General features: G+C 39.0%; 1 protein-coding gene and 1 long non-coding RNA gene across 15 annotated transcripts in view; one reads left to right on the top strand and one right to left on the bottom strand.

Annotated features, from left to right (window-relative positions):
• Positions 1-23,482, top strand: part of obsl1b (obscurin like cytoskeletal adaptor 1b) — a 40,128-nt gene that overhangs the window by 10,642 nt on the left and 6,004 nt on the right. For 2 of the 14 annotated variants that reach the window (XM_028590993.1, XM_028590992.1), the window contains exons 9-35: positions 205-480; positions 783-1,058; positions 1,411-1,683; positions 1,855-2,127; positions 2,232-2,306; positions 2,969-4,453; positions 4,913-5,188; positions 6,651-6,926; positions 7,636-7,914; positions 8,113-8,388; positions 8,628-8,903; positions 10,091-10,351; positions 10,788-11,063; positions 11,160-11,432; positions 12,012-12,287; positions 12,384-12,659; positions 12,937-13,212; positions 13,293-13,568; positions 13,701-13,970; positions 14,056-14,322; positions 14,450-14,719; positions 15,300-15,566; positions 16,656-16,922; positions 17,603-17,715; positions 18,936-19,089; positions 22,007-22,168; positions 22,405-22,509. In XM_028590993.1, coding sequence (XP_028446794.1) covers positions 205-480; positions 783-1,058; positions 1,411-1,683; positions 1,855-2,127; positions 2,232-2,306; positions 2,969-4,453; positions 4,913-5,188; positions 6,651-6,926; positions 7,636-7,914; positions 8,113-8,388; positions 8,628-8,903; positions 10,091-10,351; positions 10,788-11,063; positions 11,160-11,432; positions 12,012-12,287; positions 12,384-12,659; positions 12,937-13,212; positions 13,293-13,568; positions 13,701-13,970; positions 14,056-14,322; positions 14,450-14,719; positions 15,300-15,566; positions 16,656-16,922; positions 17,603-17,715; positions 18,936-19,089; positions 22,007-22,168; positions 22,405-22,509 — 7,830 coding nt within the window. The remainder of the gene's footprint in view (positions 1-204; positions 481-782; positions 1,059-1,410; positions 1,684-1,854; positions 2,128-2,231; positions 2,307-2,968; positions 4,454-4,912; positions 5,189-6,650; positions 6,927-7,635; positions 7,915-8,112; positions 8,389-8,627; positions 8,904-10,090; positions 10,352-10,787; positions 11,064-11,159; positions 11,433-12,011; positions 12,288-12,383; positions 12,660-12,936; positions 13,213-13,292; positions 13,569-13,700; positions 13,971-14,055; positions 14,323-14,449; positions 14,720-15,299; positions 15,567-16,655; positions 16,923-17,602; positions 17,716-18,935; positions 19,090-22,006; positions 22,169-22,404; positions 22,510-23,482) is intronic. The other 12 variants (XM_028590994.1, XM_028590996.1, XM_028590997.1 and 9 more) reach the window with 12 other exon arrangements.
• On the bottom strand, positions 6,834-21,189 carry LOC114563954 (uncharacterized). The gene is made up of 5 exons (XR_003693707.1): positions 20,974-21,189; positions 11,121-11,290; positions 10,763-10,916; positions 7,642-7,775; positions 6,834-6,911 (listed from the first exon to the last, which is right to left on the bottom strand). It is a non-coding gene; the product is annotated as an uncharacterized LOC114563954 (long non-coding RNA).

Genomic DNA, 23,482 nt, shown 5'->3' with positions numbered 1-23,482 from the left:
ACTCTGATGACACTTTTGAATGTTGTCCGTTGCCTTTGTTCTTAGCACTCATAAGAAGTGCAGCTAAACTGTCACCTTTTCTTTGACTGCAATACAGCATGTTAGCAATTTAGTTGTATTTTGTTAAATAGATTATGATGACTAATCTTAAGGTCTGACATGAGGTTGATTTAAGGTTGACATAAGATCTAAACATATCTATAGCTCCACCTGTGAAGTTCTCAGCAATGCCTGAAGAAATGAGGACCAAGTCGATTGAAGCAGGCGGCACTATTGTACTCCAGTGTGTGGTGTCGGATCCTGAGGCCCAGGTTTGCTGGTACAAGGATGAAATGCAGCTCATTTCAAACTCTGGATTAGAAATCAACTCAGAGGGCAACATAAGGACGTTAGTTGTTCAGTCTGCAGAGCTGTGCCACTCTGGTGTGTACAGATGCACTACACAGGATGATACCATGGAGTTTCAAGTGGAGATCAAAGGTGACTTTACACTTTTTATCTTGTGCGTTCATTTTGTAACCACCAACTCCTTCTAGATGCCACTAATAATCCCTGCTTGTACTGTATGGTTTGAAGGACTGTTTCGTGCACATAACCTTAAATAACTGTTAATACACTAGGTCATAATTAGTTCAATCATTTGTTTTGCGACTGCTGTGACCTAAATTGAAAGTCCCCAAAGCCCTTTTCATGTGCTGCTCAGCATTTACATTTTTGCAAGATTTTTTTGCAAATTTCCACAGTCTTGATTTTATTTAGCTGTCCTGAATTTCCAATGCTAGCTATACCTGTGACGTACTCTACTATCTTTGACGTTGAGAGAACCAAGTCACTTGAAGCCGGCAAACTTTTGGAGCTGAAATGTGAGGTTGCAGACTCCACTGTGCCTGTTTGCTGGTATAAAGATGCTGTAAAGCTTTGCCCGCAGAATGATTGGGATATACAGAGTAATGGCACGTTGAAGAGACTCATTATCCCATCTGCTGAGGTCTTGCCTTCAGGGCTATACAGCTGTGAAACCTCTGACGACACTATTCACTTCACTGTGGATACTGAAGGTGATTTTTTTTTTATTTGTTGAATCTTAGAGCAAATCCTAGAGCTTTCTGGTAACTAAATGCAACTAACACTTTCAATATGCGTATCTGTCTGTCTGTCTGTCTGTGTTCAAGTGGTGTTTTGTGTGAAGATTTAACAGTTTCTTAAATCATGGTAAAAATTAATCTCTACGGAATCCATGTAATGAATCTATGTTATCCTTGAAAATGTGTTTTTCTCATTGAATTTGGTCTGCGATAGAACAGATTGGTTTCTCGTTTTGGGAAAGCTGAAACTATAACCCCTTTCTTAATCAAAAGTGTAAATATGCACTGTTAAGTCTGCAATTATAATATGAATCATCATCTTTAGCTCCGATGCTGCCGTTATCACCCTCACCAGAGGTTGTGGAGACGCAGTCACTTGAAGCAACCTGCCCAACTGAACCAACATGTGAAACCTCAGACCCTGCTTTCCAGGTGTCATGGCAGAGGGATAAAGAACATGATTCTAACAAAGATCCTGATTTTGAAATGGGAGGCATCAAGAAGACTCTTGTAATTGAGCCAACTCATCCTTCAAATTCTGGAGCATACTATTGTGCAACAGCAGATGATGTTGCCCAATTAATAGTAAACAATCAAGGTGATTTTCTCAATCTAGTTATGACTAACTCTTTGTGTAGCTTTTGGTCTGTCTTCTTATTTGTTGTTACAATGCAGAGCTAATATCTGTGACAGTTTTGACAATATCTCTTTGAAGTCACTTATCAAGGATAATGTACACTAAAATTATCCCCCCAATGATTGTCTGTAGTGCCAGCTCCGACATATCTGCTTGGTCCTGGTGTCGTGAAGACTGAGTCTGCGGAAGCGGACTGCCAAATTGTTCAGCAATTTGAGATTTCAGATCCCATTGCCAAAGCCTGTTGGTACAAAGATGGAACCCAGATCTACCCAAAAAGGGAAGCTGACTGTAAATCACAGAGCAGCAGCCAAACCGTGCCCCTCCAGTTAGATGCCTTGTCTGATGATGGGAGGTTTGGCTGTGAAACATCTGGTGATGAACAGTTAAATGTGGACATGAAAGGTGGTGCTCCACATTGTACCTGCACAATTAAGAACCAAGTATTTAGTGACATACATGAAGCTATCACCCAGCTCATTGTTTTCTCTTTGGCTTTGTCCAAACAGCAGAGCAGTGTCACTGTGGTGACGAGATTGGTGAGATAGCTGATGCATCTGCCCAATACACTGTGGATGTCAAAGGTGATTTGATATATTTCAACATCAGTCATCCATCTTAACCCAGCACATACTTGCCACTAACAATAGTGGTGTATTTTCTGTTAAATCCATCATCTGAGGCATCTGCATCTTTTTTTTCCCTTTAGACAATTGCTTTTTGTCATATTGAATCCTGGTCTCATTTCATTTCCTGCAGTGATTGGCTCTTAATCAAACATGTGGGTGTTCAGTACCTGAATAGCTGCTCCTCATACTAACATATATGTTGTTTGTCAATTCATTTTTCATTTTAACAGCCATCTTTGCTTGTAACAAGCAGCTTACCACTCTTTAAGTCCATCTTATGTCTTATTCATCACCAGACCCTTTCATTCACATTGCTGCCCTGAACCTTTCACCGTTGCAATGACAAGGAACTCTTATTAAAGAGAAGAAAATTGATATGCTTTTTAGGTTTTTAAGTGTAAATACTGGTGGTATAACAGTATTAGGAATCAGTTGAAGGGGGAAATATAGGAGCTCAATCTCAGACCAAACCTGGTCGATCTTCTTGTTTGTCTTTGCAATGAATTATCCCATAACTCCATGCTAACCCACACTGATGCAAAATTCTGTTATAAGAAGAAGTATTGAGACCAACAACCACCTAAAACCTTTCTTTGTGTACATCACAATGCTTATAGCTACATCGCCAAGGCTCTCTTCTGAACAAGATAAGAAGTCCACTGAAGAGGCTTTTCCTGTTGAAGTTGACTGCATGTCCTCAAAATGCAATTCTGGCACCTTCTGTGGCGAGAGAGGAGATGCACAGACATACGAAGAACATTCTATTCATATGCCAACTTCCCAGTCAACATATGAATATATGACTGAATGGATTACACCTAAACAACCAAAGGAGCTCTCTGATGATCCACAAACAACAAATGCCCAATCTCCTGTCTACTGTAACTCTGTAAAGCCATCAATGATGCAATCTGACACACACCATCACACTAATAAGCTCACAGAATCACATGGTGAGGAATTCATTTACTATATACAGCATGCAAAAGCCCCATCTGAAGAGCTTGATAATTCCCCGCAGACAGCTGTCCAGACAGATGAGATCTGTAATGTTCAACAAACTGCAGCTGTTGAATCAGAGGAAGCAACTCTCAAGACTCTAACTGTCCAATCAGATGAGCTACATAGCACAAAACAGATATGGACTGTCCAGTCAGAGCTAGGTAACCCCTTACAGACTTCAACTGCCCAGTCAGAACACCTTACTAACCACTTACAGATTTCAACAGTCAAATCAGACAAGTTCTGTAACTCCTTAAAAATGACAACTCTGCAGTCAGAGGAGCCCTTTAAATCCTCAAACACTGTCCAACCAGAGGAGTCCTTTAAATCCTCACACACTGCAACTGTCCAACCAGAAAAGTCCTTTAAATCCTCACACACTGCAACTATCCAACCAGAGGAGCCCTTTAAATCTTCACCCACTGCAACTGTCCAACCAGAAGAGTCCTTTAAATCCTCACACACTGAAACTGTCCGACCAGAGGAGCCCTTACAATCCACACATAGTGGAACTCTCCAATTAGAGGAGCCTTTTAAAACCTTACAAACTGCAATTGTCAAATCAGAGGAGCTCTGTAGCTCCATACAGCTGCCGGCTGCCCTGTCAGAGAAGCTTTTTGATTGGGTACAAACTGAAACTGTCCATTCAGAGGGACCCTATAACTCCTTATGGACTGCAACTGACCAATCAGAGGAGTTAAACAGACCTCTACAGACATCAACTGTCCGACTGTCCACTGCATCTTCTCAATCATTGGACTTACATAACTCTAAAGAGGCAGAAACGGTCCAACCAAAAAAGCATTACAACTTGCGAAAGCATGTCAGATTGGATGACCACACAGGCCAAGCAGTACCTAACCACTCGAAGGTGCTGTATCAGTCCACAACAGTCCCAGCAGAGTGGAATCAGACCATGAAGGCATCAGAAGACCAAGTAGACCAAATAATTAACTCTGGGCAGAGATCATCTACCCAGTTTGCAGAGCCTCAATATGTCAAGCAGACATCTACTGTCCAATCAGAAGAGATCTATCTATCAAAGATATATGACAGTCACTGGAGTGACAGTGTCACTGCAAATAAGGTGGCTGTTGAAGGTGATTTAAATGGTTAGCATTATCAAACAAAAATGGACGGGCACAATGTTGCCATTGTGTAAAATGAAGAGATTGCTTTTTGCGATCCTTGACACTTTGACAATTTCTACATTTACTTACATGATTTTGTTCATACTAAAACTACTTTAGTGGTCAATGTAAAACTTTGAGCTTCGGTGGTCTGTGAAGAATATTAAAGATAGGGAAAAGAGTAAATAAATTAGCTTCAAATCCTAACTTGAATGCCTAGTTATCTCAAGTCTAACCAAATATACCTTGTTAGATTACTAATAGCATAAATACATATATTTTATTATTACTTATTTTAACTCTTAAGATGTACTGGCATGACTAATCTTGATTTGAGATTTTGCTCTTCTGTTGTTTGAAAGCATCATGTTTGTTGTAGTCAGTAATAGTGATGCAATTTTCTCTTGATGTTACCTCAAACATCCCCAGCTCCACCCGTGAGAATTACAACACGTTGGGAGGCTGAAAGGAACAAGTCTGTTGAAGTTGGTGAACCCATAGTGCTGCGATGTGAGATATCAGATCCTAATGGTCAAGTTAATTGGTACAAGGATGGAATTAATCTACATGAAGCAGCTGGGCAAGACATCCTGGCAGAGGGCTCCATAAGAACACTGGCTATCCAGTCAGCGATGCCGTCTCATGCAGGGATTTACAGCTGCAAGACAACAGATGATGCAATGCAGTTTCATGTGGATGTTGAAGGTGAAAAAAATAATTTTCATCTATTCTGCAAATAGATTTTAGTCAGGATCAAGTGCATCCAAATGCTTTTGCTTCGCTTATAAAAAGCAAGTACTCTTTAATTACTTTAGGATGAATACAATCAACCTCTTTCAAGAAGGAACAGAAGACCAGCAAAAATGAAGACACTGCCATGACATTTGTACAGATTAAGAGCTCTTAGCTACATGCTGCTTATTTGTGCAGTTTGCACACTAACGTCACAATGTACTGTATAAGTGTTGCGACTTAATAACATTAATAATTAGCTATAAGTGGCCACTTGGGATTATGTAAAAGATGGCAGAATCTCTGCTCTCTAGCTCCATTCTATCTCTAAATCAAAATACGTTCCTAGCGGTGGGTAGCTACCTATCCACCTACTAAAGTAAAGATGTTCTAAATTAAGCTAATCACTTAGCCATGGTAAAACCTTACCTGACATTGTGTGGCACAGCCGTTCTGCTTCTTCTTTTTCATGTCTTGGAGTAGCTAGTTAGGTAGATCGCAATGGCTTTCATTTTGTAAAGAGATGAGCTCATACTTGCACCACGTAAAGTTCTTACGTACAATTTTACATTTATTAATAATGAACGATATGTAATGAACACCCATTTTAGCTCCTGAGCACATATTTTTGTTTTTCAGAAAGACTGAAAAATATGTTCTTTGGCGGAGGCTAGCGGAACAGATTGTAGTTAATATAAGCGATGGGACCTTGATTGGCACTTATCAGTAAAGCAAACATGCCCTGAGAATAACTATTTATTTTTTTCTAAAATCCCTACCAGAACAGACAGCAGAAGCAAACCGTTTTGGCGCATTTAGATGACCCTAACTTCTTGGGAGGTTCTCAGTCACATCAAAAGAAAAGTAGGACGGGTGGAGTCAAGCAGCCAGGGTTTCATTAGTCCCTTTCATGTGTTGCTCTACCAGGTTAGCCACTGGAGTGACTCCAACTTTGCAATGTCTTGCTGGAAGTGCCAAGCAACTCTCTGTGCTGAATAATCCTACAAGCACATAAGCAAGGCCAAATGTGTTGATTTTTCTTAAATTTACTGAAGAAAAAAGGCTCAAGACTGTACATACAGTATAACCTTCAAATTTGAATGATGGGATAGATGAATTCGTTAATTAAAATATTATTCATTTTGGCCTGATTCTTCATTTACCATTTTCCCATAAAAGCTGACTGCGTCATTCCATTCAGTTATTTTTTTAAGTTATATTATTTACGTTTTACTTTAGGTTACCTGTAGAAAATATGATTTAAAAGCTACACATTTTTCTGTAAGTACTGAATCAAAGTAGTGGGGCATAGATTTAAAAAAAATGTAATGGTTGAATACCCTGTTGAAGCCTTTAGTTTCACAGTTTGTGCTTTGCTTCCTTTGGTTAACAACAGGATCTGTTTTATTGACCAATTCTATTTCACATCCTGTAGCTCCACTTCTGAAGTTTTCAGCTTTATCTGAGGGTGACCAGAAAAAGATGGTCATGACGGGCTTTCCCATTGCTCTACAATGTGAGCTGTCAGACCCCACTGGACAAGTCAGTTGGTACAAGGACGGAACAAAGCTCTTACCTCAAAATGGAGTAGACATCCAGTCAGAGGGAAATTTGAGGAGTCTAGTTGTCCCATCAGCCGAGCGGTCTCACACTGGCGTTTACCGTTGTGAGTCAAAGGATGATGACATCCAGTTTGCTGTGGAAGTAAAAGGTGATGCTCAGAAACTCTGTAGCGCTTTCACTGCCTTGCACGGCCAACTAACTGCAGCAGGTGATTAGGTCACTTTTGTCCAATCCCCGCAACAGAAAATGGTGAATTTTTCTGCTTCCCTAATTTGGTCAACTACTTTTCTAAAAATGTACAGAAAAAGATTTCCTCTGAAATAATTTAAGTTAAATTCGTTATGTTAAATTGTTATTGCATGATTTGTTGTCATTCTAATCAAAATAATTTCTTATCACATCTAATCATGATGCCCAATTTTTATCTTATTGAAATTAGATAATTTAGGACATCCTCTCTCCAAATCTTATTAAAACATGCAGCTTCACAATGCAGCTTCTTATTATGCATTTTCATGTGTCTTGTTCTTTTTCGCTGAAGACACTAACTGAATACTTTACCATAAACAAACACTGTTACTTCCTTGTTCGTCTCTTACCTGTGATTTTGTCTGTGCTTTAAATGTCAGTGTACAATGTATAAATTACAGAACTTGGTTCTTGCTCTTTTAGCCCTTTGAATATAGTTTTTCTCATTGTCCTTGTTAAGCAGGTTGTGTTTATGTTGTATGTTATGTTGTCCTGTCCTGACATTCTTTGTAATTGAACAGGTTGGATATTTAATAACTTCAAGATATGAATGATGACATTTATGAAGTTTATTAAGACACTCTTTTTGCAATATCTGAAACCTATAGCACTACCTGTGAAGTTCTCAGAGCTTCAAGAGACTGACAGGACCAAGTCCGTCCAAGAAGGTTCTCCCATTGTCCTCAGCTGTGATCTTTCTCATGATCCTTCTGCCCATGTCGACTGGTATAAGGATGGGTTGAAACTCCTACCACAAAACAATATGGAAATACAGTCAGATGGTCTAACAAGGACACTGCTCATTCACTCAGCTGAAAACATACATGGTGGCACCTATGAATGTTCAACATCAGACGACACCATTGCATTTAAAGTGGACGTAGAAGGTGATTTATTTTCATCCTTACTATCTTCTTATGATACCTACCATGTGCGTCTCATTCTATGATGTGAGTGCTAAACAATTTGCTTTGTTTTGAATGTACATGAGAACATGGTACAGTATGAGTGGCTGGACAGTGTGTTTTGTCCACTGTTGGTGAATCCATCTCTTATCCAAAACCCTTGTTATTCCCTTCTCTTAGGCCGATCGCCACAGATCATGCCAATCCCACTGTCAGAAAAATACAAGATGATTGCAATTGGTTGTCCAATTATCCTCCAGTGTAAGGTCTCAGACCCTCTCGCCCAGGTTTCCTGGTTTAAAGAGGAGTTGGAGCTTTTTTGCAAAACTGGCCTTGATATGAAAAGAGATGGCACACTGAGAAAATTAATTATCCATTCTGCTAAGGTCTCTGATTCTGGCCTCTACAGTTGTAGCCTGGCTGATGATGTTGTGGCATTCCATGTGGACGTCAAAGGTGATTTTCTTTTCAAGATGAACATTTTAGCATTTCCTTAATTACCCCTAACTGTACACTTCTTTGCCAAATTGCATCTAAATGTATTTAGAGTTGTTGTAACACTGTCTGAAAACACAGAGCTTCATATGTTGTATATACTGTGCTCAAATAACCAAACAGTTTGATGAACATTACTTGTTAAATGATGTTCTGGCAGCTTAGCAACAGTGTTCTGCAAATCTTATAATACCCTCCAGCCTCTCCTGTGAGGTTTTCAGCACTTCCAGAGGTCGCAAGAAACAAATTTGTTGAAGCAGGCTACCCAATTAAGCTGCAGTGTGAAGTATCAGAGCCAACTGCCCAAGTCTATTGGCACAAGGATGGAGAGCAGCTATTTCCAAAGAGTGAATGTGAAATCCAAACAAAAGAAAATTTGAGAGCGTTGGTTATTCCATCAGCAGAAGTCAGACACTCTGGGTTGTACAGCTGTGAGGCCGCAGATGACCGTATAGAATTCAAGGTGGATGTTGCAGGTGATCTAAGTATTTTCAGCTTTGTCAGAATCACTAACTTCTTTCAGTGAATGTTTGGCTATTGGATCAACTTTTTTATTTTATTCTATAATGTTCTGAGACATGGTGTGCTGATAATTTTGTACTTTAATTTTGGCGGAAATATACACAGATGATAGACAATGTAATGCTGTCACAGCTTACTTAAATTTGACGACGGATTAATATGTAAACGAATAGATATTTTTCAATATTGCTATTTTTTTAAGAAGCAGTATTGATATGTAGGTCTAATGTAGGTCTGTGTCATTCTTGCTTTAACAAGCAAATACTTAAAGGCCCATTCAGACTGGACTTTGTTAAGAGCATGGTGGTACAACTGCATCTTAAAACTGCCCAATCAAAATTTTCAAATGTCTGTGTGTAATGGGAAAGGGGTTGCTTGTAGTAACAAACCATAGCGAGTGTTCACTGGACTGCAGTTTCCCTCAGCTCCACAGAGCGTTTCATTGTCACCCCCCTTATTAACCCTGTTTCCAGATGCAGCAGTCTACTGTTTTATCTGATACACAGGCTGTGTGCTTCCTGCCTAGCATGGGAGACTGACAAAGTTGGCAACTAGCTGTTAAACATTTAGCAGCTAAAGAGACAGATATTTTCATCAGGAGTTGATGGAGAACAAAACTGAGCTAAAAGGACAAAGGGCCACAAACAAAACTCCAAATGAATGATACGTTTGCTCTGTCTGCTAGGTGTGTAAGTAGGCAGCTGTTTTGCTAACATGTTTGCCACAATTTTTTATTTGAACTAAAAGAGTTTATGCTGATTTAACTGCTCTGTTCATTGGTAATGATAGTGGCCCACATGATCGGGTCCAACTTTGCCACTTGTTGCAGGATGCAGAACAGACTATTATGCTTGCCCCTGTGTGACTCTGAAGGACTTATGAAGGATGAGTTGCAGATACTGCAGACCTCCTAGTCTAAAAGGCAATTGAGCTGTACATGTTCTGTAACAACAACAATTTAATGAACAAATAGACAAAAAAAAAGAGATTCATGCTCCATTTTGCTGTATCACTGATTGCATGCGAGTCCACGCACTGTTGACGTGAGTGATCTTACTGTTACATAGGATAGCTTAGCAAATCTGATTTCTATCTACTGTTCAATGGATTGAAATTCCTATAGCACCAGTTTGATTCTCAGCTGTTCCAGAGGCTGAGAGGAGCAAATCTGTTGACGCAGACAGCCCGATCTATCTGCAGTGTGAGAGCTCAGACCCTACAAGACAGACCGGCTGGTGTGAGGATGGAATAAAACTCGTGCCAAAATCAGGAATAAACATCGATTCAGGGGGCAAGGAAAGGGCACTGGTCATGAAGTCGGCCACGTCTTCATGCTCTGTGGTATACAGTTGTAAAACTGATGATGATTCAGATTTCAACGATTTCTATGTGGAGGTGAAAGGTGATATGCTAAGCTTTTTCTCGGAAAGTTGTTGTCATTGTAGAGTCTGATACAACTTCATGACCTCTAATATTTAAGAAGGAAGCAAAACCTGTTCATCATATTCATCATAGCTGATTCCCTTCTAAATGTCCTAATTTCATTAAACGTTAGTTGCTTTTCATATACGTGCTTCACATTTAATAGCATGTATTTTAATGAATCTGCTGGGTTTTCCAACACAACTATGGTAATTGCATTACATCAGTGCACTGCTTCAAAACTTGTTTTTCACTTTGCTTTAAAAGTGGATTAACACCCACTGATCATTACGATGTCTATGAAGAGTTGTTATCTAGATAGCAAGGCTTTAAATCAGCATGTCTATGCATGGGCATAAACAATTAATTCCATGTTCAAGCAACAACTCACTTCTTTTGTGTACCGTTTTCTGCAGCGCCACCGGTAACATTTGTTGATATCCCAGAGGAGGACCTTTTCAAGAGTGTCGTGGAAAAAGAAGAGTTTGTCCTGTCATGTGAAATATCGAGGGCTGATGGTGTTGTCCAGTGGTACAAAGATGGAACTGAAATGCAACCATGCAACAATATCACAATGCAAGCAGAGGGCACCACAAGGAATCTGACAGTACATTCAGCCCAACTGTCCGACACAGGCACATACACATGCCGTGCAGGAGACAACGTTCTAATGTACAAGGTTAACATACGAGGTAATACAATTGTTTATAAAAACTGCACACAAAAAGAAATCACTTATGTTGACTTACGTGGACAATGTTTCAATTTCATGTATTCTTCTTTCTAAGAACCCCCGGTGGTGATAATTTACCCCAAGGAGGATGTCCACCTTGACCGTCATGTCCCAGAGGAAATTATTCTGAGCTGCGAATTGTCTCGTCCAAATGGTGTCGTCAGCTGGTACAAAGATGGCCAAAAGCTGCAAGAGAGTGAAAACATCAAGCTCAAGATTGAAGGCCCTTATCGACGACTGAAGATTATTTCTAGTGGAGTCGAAGATTCTGGAGAATATGTCTGCGATACAGCTGACGCTTCAATATTCTTTCACCTTAGTATTACAGGTAAAATCCCTGAGCCTACATACAGTATGTTTGAATGTATGTAAGTATCTCAGTATTGCATTAGCAAAAAGTAAAAGGAGTTGATTGTGGTATCAGTGTGCTTCAAACGAACAAGTTTGTCTATAGGGAAGCGCGTTAAAATCCATTTTGAAATGGCCACAGTTGAGGGTTGGTTGGAAAGCCATCATGGAAAGGGTGTAAGAGTGACACGTATAAATTAAGTTTAAATCCTGCTGGTTTATTACCCCCACACACCTGTCCAATCGCTATGTGATGGGGGCATGCTTGTTGAGTTATCAAGTTTAGAAAGAAAATAACAATTTTAACATTGGAAAGGTGGGGAGGAGGATTCAGATGCTATTCGATGACCTAAGAAGCACTTTGTTTGAAGCATACTAACGCCTTTACCATTGCCAAAGTTATGGTTTCACTGATTCATCCAGGATCAAGATGCATCATAGACAGTCCTGCAGGCAATATATGCATCAACTTGACACCTCAAAAACAATGTTGATTATCTTGTACCATTCATTAAACTAATGACTGATGGCTAAACTGGATGATAACGCCCCTTTCCAGAACCTCCAGTGCGGATTGTGTCCCCAAGTCAGTCCCAAATGGAACTGTGCCAGCAGACCTCTGAGAGGATGGTATTGAGCTGCGAGATTTCACGGCCCAACGCAGTGGTGCGCTGGTATCGAGACGGACTCGAAGTGGAGGAGAATGACAACCTTATCTTAGAGGTGGATGGTGTCTACAGAAGACTTATTATACCAGAAACTACCGTCAAAGATTCAGCTGAATATGTCTGTGATACTGCAGATGAGTCTGTGACATTCTTTGTAAACATAGCAGGTAAAGGACACTAAAGAAGGAACAAAAAGTAGGTCCTCTAAATATGTTGATCTGTCAGTTTTAATCCATTTCTAACAACATTTTCTAATTGCACAGAGCCTCCTGTTCGCTTCGTACGGCCAAGGAAGATGGCAGGAAGAGTGGACAAAGTGGTTGGGGAGACTCTGGTTCTAGACTGTGAGGTTTCAAGATCAAATGCCGAGGTCACCTGGAAGAAGAATGGGGAAGAAGTAGAAGACTCCAAAAATATCACCATCCTTGAGGATGGTGTCATGCGTCAATTAACCGTTCACTCGCTAACAATGGAAGATGCTGGACAATATGTCTGCGATGCAAAGGATGACGTGATGGATTTCAATGTAAACGTGCAAGGTAGGTTATCATACTTAAAAGTATTACTTCAAAATGATATGGAGCCGCCAAAGTCCCGAAAGATGACAATCTTTACGAGTTTTTTATATTGTGTACTCAAGATCCAGGCTATGAAAGACTAGACATGCTATGCTAATTTAGACCAGATCATTGACTTCATCCAGATACTAAGATAATAACTCATGAGAAGTTAAAACAATCTTTCTGGGATTTCGGTGCATTTTACTCGGTGCTTGGAGGATTTTCTGTTCTAATAGAGATTTTTATTCATTTTCAGAGTTGCCTGTAAAAATTCTTGGAAAAACCGATGCAAAGACAGAAAAGCAGTTCTTAGTATCAGATGACATCATTCTTGTGTGTGAACTATCAAGATCCAATGCCTCAGTCAGCTGGTACAAAGATAATCAGCTAATTGAGGACACTGAGCGATACTGTAGCGAGGAGCAAGGCGTTTTCCGATCACTGGTTGTCTTAAATGCTGGGCTCGAAGATTCGGCAGAGTACACCTGTGATGCAGTGGATGATAAGATGGTCTTCTATATCACTGTCAAAGGTAATCATTTTATTAAGCAATGCTAATGTTATCTGTATTTCCTTTACTCAGGACAATAATGAAACGTCTTTTATGTTCAGAGCCTCAAGTACAAATCATTGGAAACTCAGGCCACCCAGAGCATCATATCCTGGTAGAAGGAGATGACCTTATTTTGGAGTGTGAGGTGTCTCGGTCAAACGCCACCGTTCAGTGGTTATGCAATGGCGTGATACTGAAACCAGACACACGTATAAAAATTGACAGCTATGACGTTGTGAGGAAGCTTGTCATCTCTGGACTCCAGCCCTCCGACTCTGGAAAATACATTTGTGATGCCATCGATGACAAACTGACAACAATTGTTGAAGTCCAAGGTAAGATTTAAATTACTTTGAAACATGTATAGATTGAATTTCTGTAGGTTCTGCTGGATTTTGGAAACCTATTGTTTCATGTTTAAACATGGAATTTACAAGCAACCTTTTTGTAAATCTAATTTTTCTCAGAGCTGCCAGTCAAGTTTGAGAATAAAAAAGCAAAAAATAACGTCTCAGGCTATGAAAATGAGAGTGTTACGCTGTGTGCCATTGTGAGCCGAGAAAGAGCTAATGTTCGGTGGCTGAAAGATGGCCAACTATTGAACGGGGACAACATTCACATCTCCAGTGAGGGTAATACCCACAAGCTCACCATTAATCCCCTGCAGCTGTCAGATTCTGGGCAATATGTCTGTGACGTAAACACAGATGAGATGTATTTCAGTCTTTTAGTCAAAGGTAAGAATTTGGCACTCCTAAACTAAATGTGCCCAATATTTCCAAGTAAACATACTTGACTGTATTCCTTTATTCTACTCATCAGAAATGAAGGTGAAATTTCTCCGACCACTGGAGAACGCTGTGTCTCTGAAGGGCAGTAGCCTTATATTACGATGTGAGATAAACAAGCCTAAAGGAGATGTCCAGTGGCTAAAAGATGGCCAAGAGATCTCTCCAAGCCGTCGGCACACAATAAGGGCACAAGGCCGCGAACGAAGCTTTACCATCCACCAACTAGTGGAAGAAGATGCTGGAGAATATGCCTGTGAATCCACAGATGACAGGACCTCAGCTACTGTCACTGTAGAAAGTAAGTTTAAATAATTCCACGTTAAGGCAGGTCAGAGAAAAATAACGTACTGAAAATAGTTTAAAATACTTTACATGTATATGTGCTAGCACAATGAATCTAATTCAGCTGACTGCTTTGCCTTCAGCGCCCCGTGTTGTTGAGTTCATAGCAGAGCTTCGTAACATCACGGTCTGTGAAGGAGAAGATGCAGTATTTAAGTGTGTGGTCTCACCAGAGGACAGTCGGTTGGTGTGGCGCTTAAATGGCAAGCAAGTAGCTCTAAATGAGCGCCCTGTCACTTCAAGTAACGGACTATGCCACATGCTCTGCATCCACAACTGCATGGTTTCAGATAGCGGCAGAGTAACAGCTGATGCAGAGGGGTTGGTATCAGAGGCAGAACTCCACGTTCAAGGTGAGAGTTGTTCTCCCATTCATTAACACTAAATATACATTTGTGTTAATGTATCACAGAAGCTACATTTAACAACCATTTTACTATTTTACTGTTCAATAACCTCAGATCTGTCTGGTGGAGTTTTTGTCAGCAACACTGGAGTAATAAACATAAAAGTTCTGTAAGAGAGTGTAAATGCCTGTGTACCTTTAACCACATATATATATATATATATATATATATATATATATATACATACACACAAAATAATGACCCTTTCAGACAAGTTGAAACTGTTACCCAGGCGCCTTTGACGGCTAGTGCTTAGCAGCTTCTCCTGTTAGAATTCCTCTGGTAACTGAGAGACACAAGTGGCTCAGTGGTCTTGGTGTATGTGACGCTGCAGGGGGGTCCTTTAAGCTTTATAGTTGTTGTTTGCTTGAACTTTCAATGTAACCTTGCTGATTTTTTATGGTCTATATTATAATTTGCTTTGTCAAGAAATGCCTTTAGAGTATCGTAGACTTAAACAGAAATTAAACATAAATCATTGACATGATAAATGCTGCTATCTAGTAATTCCTTAAATTCATTTTAGAGCAACAGGTGTTGTTTACCAAGAAGATGACACCAGTTGTAGCTGAAGAGTACAGTGAGGCAACTCTAGAGGTGGAGGTGAGTCTGGATTCGGGAGAGGTGCAGTGGATGAGGCAAGGGGTGCTGATCCACCCTGGAGCCAAGAATTCCCTGAAACACAAGGGCCGAAAACACAGTCTCACCATCTACAATCTGGCCATGTCTGACCGGGGCACCTACAGCTGTGAAACCCTCCATGACCGCACGCAAGCCCAGCTCACAGTGGAACGTGAGTGTGCACGTGTTCTCACTATGCCCTGTTGTTGTTTGTTTACCGCCGTTGCCGACGACCCAACATCCTGCACACACCCCCCCGCCCCTTCTTGTAAAGGCAAAGCTTAATTAACTGAGTAAGAGTAATTTGAGTGACTGGGGACCAGGGTGGCTCTTGTACTGGAGCATGATGGTGACCAACAGGTGATAGCCATACAGCACAAGCTGACTTTAGTATTAACACAGGATCAACCAAGCTCTGATGATTTCATTATCTATGTCAAAGGCAAATCACATTACATTTTTAAGGGAAGTGCTTGATAGGTAACAAGTCAAGATTCCGCTGTTCAATGACTAGAATTCATTTTTGCAAAGTTACATTTTATCTATGAACAAGCACCACTTACATTTCTTGAAAGTAGCAAGCTTGACACACCATAAAACATCTTGTAGTAATTAAGACGTACTTATGCTTGTTTTTCTTTGAGCATGCTTCTTATATTACTTAGTCCTATGATCCACAGGCCAGTCAGTGAATTAAAAGCTGTTCTTTCAACACTATTGTGGGTGGGAAGGGGAAAGTCAGGACTTCAGGCTGCTGTTGGCACCTCCTATGAATTTGGATCTCCTCTCATTGCATCTAAATTTACACCCTGGCCTTCAAAACTAAGGTTGCTGTCATCAGGTCTCCAAAATAAACACTCCTTTTTTCCACAGGGAATGCTCGTCTGTTAGAATAAGTGAAAAATGTTGGCAGTTTCAAAGCTGGCTTTTGTGTAAAGCCCCATACTCAAATGACTAAACTATCGGCTTGTCAATATGTGCCAGCTTGTATCGTTTAACTACAGACTGTACAGAACAGACTCCAAGCCTATTCTGTAACACACAATGGACACCATATCTGCTCAATGTTAAAAGTGGAATGAAAATACTTGTTACGGTGGCCTAGGCCTATCTTTCAAACATAACCTTTGTTTAACTATTATTCAGGTTACATTATACTAAAAAAGTACCAACGCAAACAACGGCCACAAAGATAAATGTACTTGCACTTGTTAAAGAGTACTGTGATGCCTTATACACAGCTCTGCAATTTTCTTTACAGCTCGAAAAATCACCATCAAGAAAGGGCTGACTGACATTAAAACCACAGAGAGAGAAACGGCATCTTTTGAGGTGGAGCTCTCCCATCCCGATGTCCAAGGCACCTGGATGAGAAACGCAATCCAGCTTAAGCCCACAAATCACTTCCGTATGAGTGCCAAAGGACAAGTCCACAGTCTCACTATCTCCAACCTATCAGTAGAAGACACTGGCACCTTTATGTTCTGTGTAGAGAATCTGAAGACGACTGCAAGGCTTGTTGTGAAGGGTAGGTCATTAAGGAAAGAGGTTTTGCCAATGTTTCAACAAGCAGATACCAATGTTGGATTTCACTATAGTAGAAATATAACAGCATAATTCTATGTGGTCAAATTTAAAAACTTGTAAAAGTCATTTTGAGGAGATGTACGTAGTGTTGTCATTAGTCTAATTAACTAATCTACAATATCTACTTTGCAACTTTTCAACAAGCAAATCATGTACACTACATTGCAGTGCTACCAAATCCACAAGTGACTGAAACATTTTGGTGTTACCTCAAGAGTGGTAGCTAAAGGGGTCCACTCGGAGTAGACCAGATGCCAACCAGTTGAGGCATGATAATAAAATAGAGTGACGGCTCTACTTCTGTTGGCTTTATCCAAGCTCACGTTACAAACACAAAGAAGCCTAGCATGACCCAGTGAAAAGCGGTAGCTCTGTTCACTCTTATCTGTCAGGAGCTAGTTTAACAGCGTGCTGTAAAATAATCCCCTCAATGCCAAGTCACTATGTATGCATTATCCCTTTGAGCTACAGCGATGACAATGATGAAAACCTCATCACGGTAAATTAGTCCACATTACTGAACCATATTGCTACTTCAAGCAACACATATATTTGGTGCATTGTTTAGAGAAATTTAAGAAAAAAATGTTGCTTGCCTAACTAAGCGTGCTTTTTCTCCAGAGCCTCCAGTGACCATTTTCAGAAAACTGGAAGACCAGAAATTCCCTGACGGTGCAGTAATCTCTATAGAGTGCGAGCTGTCAAGACACAACGTTGATGTGAAATGGATGAAGGCAAGTCGTTGGATTTCTTGTTTTTCAGCATACAATAATTTTTTGCAAAACTTGAGAGCCAAAAAACTTCATGATGAAGGGGGGGGGAATATATCCAATGTGAAGCATCCCAGGCAGAATAATGTCTAAACAGGGGTCACCAACCTTTTTGAAACTGAGAGCTACTTCATGGGTACTGAGTCATACTAAGGGCTACCAGTTTGATACACTCTTCTGTAATAACAAATTTGCTCAGTTTGCCTTTAGTTATATATGATTATTGATGATTAATGATACTCATCTATGTGAAGACACTGATCATGTTAATGATTTCTCACAATAATTATCAACAATGACTTAACAAGGTGGGAAACATAATATCAATATTCAATTTTCATTTTTAGAACAGGCCTGAGGGCTACTCATGTGGTCCTTGGGGGCTACCTGGTGCCTGCGGGCACCGTGTTGGTGACCCCTAATAGGCCTCTCAGACCAAATGCGGCAACGACACCGCTGCCCTCTGAAACTCATTATTTCCAATGGCTTGCTCCGCACGACGGCAGCTTTTTGCCGTATAGTGCTGCAGCTCAAACTGTTTGGTCTGAAAGGCCTACAACTCTTCAACTGATGGTTCACGAGAGCTTTATTGGTAATTCTGTAGCCCTCCCAATTTAAGCATACTTCGCAACATATACTGTAGTTACTGCAATACTAGATGTAGGATAGCAAACCAAGGAATGCCAATTGCTTGTTAACATGACTGAAATTACAGTACATTGAGCCAACATAGCATTCTTGCGAGCACATTCCTTCTCCAACTAAGCAAAACTACAAAAATAAATAATAAAGTCACTCATTATCAATTACAATAGGAAACAAAATATTGACAAACCGTGTGGCCTTATCAGCCAGGTGCTAAACAAAACAAAACTTTTTTGCTAGACACACCTGACCATGCATCTTGTTCTCTTACCAACATTACTTCTTCAAAATAAAAGCACCGGCCTTTATAAACTAGCTAACAGACACAATCAACACAGCATCAGGAACATTGAACAAACATTAAAACAACAAAAAGCAAAGATTTGTGTGAATAAAGCATTTAAATATTATTGACAAATAATGAAAAAAGCCCATTTCACTCAATCGGACAATGCATCACATAGGCCGCAGTTTAAGTTGTTTGGAGATGATGAGGCCTAATTGTACTTTATTTTCTTTTTTTTTTAAATCATTTTCAGAACGGGGTTGAGCTGAAGCCAAGCAAGGACTTGCGCATTTATGCAATGGGAAGGAAACGGTTTCTTCAGATCATGAAATGTCATGTCAGTGATTCTGGCACGTACACCTGTGATGTTGGAGATGCTACTACATCCTGCACTGTGGAGGTCTATGGTAAAGTCTGCTGTCTACAAACTACAGAAAAGGGCCTCTAGTTTTACAGTGGTATAGTACTACAGTGGTAAGGGTTGCCTGAAGATGTGTAATATTATTTAAGAGAACTGCACAAACTATTTAACGATATATGGTTGGGAAAGAGTACTAAAACAGCAGAAACCCAGACTACCAAAATTACTGCCATAGAGAGGTATTGGCTGAGTAAGCTCCACAAACTGTGGGTTACATTTGTTTTACAACACTTTTCATCAGTTATTTGTCAAAAGAAATGTGGCTAACTCAGTTACAGGGCACTTTAAGAAATTCATACATGTAGCTCAAGTCATTTACTTGAAACAATGAGTCTCCTAATTCCCTCACCAACTTTATGGGTCATTCCTACTATGTAGTGCCATTTCAGCTTTGCTTACAGTCAACCTTCCCCTTTTAATATATTTTACAAAGTATTCATAAACAAGCATTATCTTGAGAAAGACTTATTTAATTTGAATGGAATTTGCCAATTCATTCCCTGCAAGTTACTACAAAGACATTATTATTTGTTCATTTTATTTAATTATTATAAAAAACACAAAGGTAACAGGGTGGAAAGAAGAGAAATGGGGTTTACAGGACGTAACAGGGTGGACCTAACATCTGTGAACAAAAACATTGCATTAAAGAAAGGCAAAACAGTAACAGGGTGGGACATGTTATGCTAATGTTGGCTATTACTACTCATGTGATGAAAAACAAGCTAGCACTTGGTGACAACTGAGGAAGATTTTAAACATGTATTAACCATATTTCCAGGGTGGACATGTTATGCTTTACCGCATTAATCAAGTATTTTAAAACACTGAAAAAAGGTTGAATAAAGAGTGGTACTTTCTCTGCTTCTTGTAGAGGACTTTCCAGCCAAAAATATATACTTCCTGTTTATTATTATATTATAAATAAGGCTATACAACAATAATGAAAAATGTAGATTTTCTTTAATTTCTCTTACTTATATTTGTTTCTGATGTTGAGCAAACATGATTGGGGACATGGCAGTTTAGCCTACTTGTGTTAAATTATAGTAATTATTTAATTTTTAATTTATCCTGGATATATAATGTTTTATAGTAGAGGTGGGTTAACCGTGTAAGACAAGCTTTTAGAAACAAGTATTAGCCCAGTTTTTCACAACATACAATATATTATATCATCAGGACTCAAATAGCACCCAATGCTAGGAATGACCCTTATAACTAATAGCACACATAAACTGTTCTACCTAATCAACATTGCAGCTGCTCAAACGTTAGAAATTAGACTCAGCACTAAGCTAAATCCACTCAAATACACATTTCTTTAATGGTACCTAACACTTTAAACTCACAAAACAGGGAAATTAACAACAGTGAGATATTATGTCATTGTGTCAGGAACACATAGGTGTACTTAATGAAATAAAGAATGTATTCACTTTACCATTGTTTGTGTTCTGCACGATAGCTCACTGTGAAACTTCAACAGAACTGTGGCTTTAATGTTATAAGCTAGTTCCACCAGCGTTACATTCCTTTGACAACTCAAAATGTCTGCTGTGAAAAAGATCTACGAAAGTGTAAATTATGTCAAAGAAAAAAGTGTTAAATGCTTTCAGACTATGTTGGACCACTTTTAGCATTCAGTATGACCATAACATGACAGAAACACACAGACTATGTTTCCACTCATACTGCTAGCAAGTGAAGTAGGCTAACGTTTAGCTTTGTCACAGCTAGTCAAAGTAGCTATATTCACAGCATAGATATATGTATTCACAGCATGTGAACCCTTCCAGTGTAGTTAGCTTGGTTATGCCATGTAGGATTATTTTGAGCAACAACAAAAAAGAAGAGAAAAAGCACTTACCATACCCTCACAATGCCAGATAAGTGCTGCCATCTTTGTTGCTGTTAGCCACTTCTTTGTTAGCTGCTATAATTTGCTGCTTCTCTTTAATGCTTGGGACTTTATTATTTTCTCTGGGCAAATGTTATTTACATTTAGCCAACAATTAGCTTCTCTCACCCATTCATCAACAAAAGTTCAAAAAAAAGTTCACAGTGTTGATACATAAGCTATTGAATGTCCTTTTTCAAAATACTTGTAGGTTAACAGTTGAAAAAGTGTGTAATTGTGAATTATTTTTTTCTTTGACAAAATAAATAGCTTATGCACTCAGGTGAACAGTTCAAAGCTGGTAGAATAATGTTTTCTAGATCCAATATTACTAAGACAAAACAAATTACAAAGGTACATATGTTTGAGTAGAAATTCATTGTAAGGGTTAGTTATTGTAACATAATATTCCAATTTTCTCACCAAGCATATGTACTAAAAGCAGAAGTACTTTACAAGTCCAGTTTTGTTATATTAGTATCATTAAATATTAGTATTAGCCCTATTATTAGTATTAATTAATTAATTAACTAATAGTAGGTAGGCCTACTGCTATTACTATAGTACCACTAGTGGCTATGTATATTACTGTGATGACAATTCTGTTATAGTATGAAAAAATAATTAATTAAAAAGTTTTTTTGTAAGTATTCCTTTAGTTATACCATAGGAGGGGATGCTGCCTGGTAAACTAGGGCCTGCCTTTGAGTTAATGACATCACAGCCTGATATTTACTGTATAACACATACATGTCTGATCAGTACAGTTAGCTCTCTATGAACAGTTGTAGGCTGTATTACAAAAAGAAAAGAAAAGTGGGATTTATTACATGTACAGTATTTTAGAAAAGGGAAATCATATACTGTAGCACAGACGTCCTGTTCCTTCCTGCTCGACGAAAAAAAGAAGGAGGTTGTTTTTTCCTCTTTACTTATTTTTTACTTTGATTTATTAAAAGATGCCCATTTCCTAAGCATCCTTTACTGTGTATTGTGTCGGCAGAGCGTGAGCTGCTGATTCTGCAGCGCCTGGAGGACGTGGACATCCAGGAAGATCAGAACGCGGTGTTTGTTTGTGAGGTCTCGGTGGAGGATGTGCCAGGAGAATGGTACAAAAATGGGGAGAGGATACAACCCACCAGCACCATCAAGATACGGCAGGAAGGTCAGCTTTAAAATCACAAGCACGCACACAATTCATAGTGCCTGCACAGCTCCGCTGATGATGTTATGCTTATAAATACTGTATACGAGATTTACAATGGCCTGATTATTTACAAAAAAAGTAATACAACACCTAAAAAGAAGACATTTGTAAATCTGTAAATAATATCTGGAATTTCCTAGAAATAAATATTATCAGGCTTATTATTTATCTTGACAATTGTATTCTTATTTCAGGGACCAAACACTTTCTTCTTATGTGCAATGTGAAAGCAGAGGACTCTGGAGAGATCAAGTTTGTCACCAGACATGTTGAATCTGTCGCTTCCCTGGAGGTGGAAGGTATAATGGATATGTATTTGCCTACTAGGTGTTCCAAAGGAAGTATGTATAGATATATGAAAATAATTAATACACATAGTTCATTTGAATAAATATTAAACAATTAGGGTTGTCTTATAGAGCAGGAATGTTTGTAGTCCCAACTAGGGCTGGGCATTATATCAATATGATATGGTGATATAAGACTATGAGAATATTGACAATCGTCTTAGATGTTGGATATCGTAACATCGTAAAATGATATAAGTGTGGTCTCTTCCTGGTTTTACAGGCTGCAATACAGTAAAGTGATGTCATTTTCTGAACTTACCAGACTGTTCTATTATTTGCCTACTCACTTAGTAATTATATCCACATTACTGATGATTATTTATCACAAATGTCATTGTGTAAATATTTTGTGAAAGCACAAATTGTCAACCCTACAATATCGTTGATCAAAAATATCCTGATATTTGATATTCTTCATATCACCCGGCCCCAACTCCATTAAGTATATGAGCTTTGAGTTCGCTCATTAGATTTTCAAAAAGCTTTACGCACAGAATTTTAGATTTACACCGAAAACAATGTGTGTGCTTTACATACCGTAAGCACTTAAAGCTGTGCAGTTATTTTTTTCTGTTCAAATTAAATTGAGGTCAAATAAGGTTAAAAAAAAAGTGTGTTGAATTGTGACGCTCTTGATCTTATCTTGCTCATCTTGCTGTTGTTAGAATTTAGACATTTAGGGTAGTTCTGAGATATTGAGCATCAAAGTTTTTACATTCCAGCTATTTTGTGAGATGGAACCTTTTTATTTTATTAATAACTAACTAAGAAAATATTTTTTTTACAAAAATAACACCACACAGGCATTAATAAACACCTAAGGGATCCGATTATGTCAAAAACTAATTTCTCATCAATTCTAAGCTCACGATATATTAAGTATTTTATTAAGTCACAGTTTAGTTTGACAAAATCTAAATTG

The sequence above is a fragment of the Perca flavescens genome, chromosome 11 (assembly GCF_004354835.1).
Source record: "Perca flavescens isolate YP-PL-M2 chromosome 11, PFLA_1.0, whole genome shotgun sequence".
Classification (NCBI taxonomy): domain Eukaryota; kingdom Metazoa; phylum Chordata; class Actinopteri; order Perciformes; family Percidae; genus Perca; species Perca flavescens.
The sequence above is the reverse complement of the archived record's forward strand: the minus strand, read 5'-3'. Positions and strand labels throughout refer to the sequence as shown.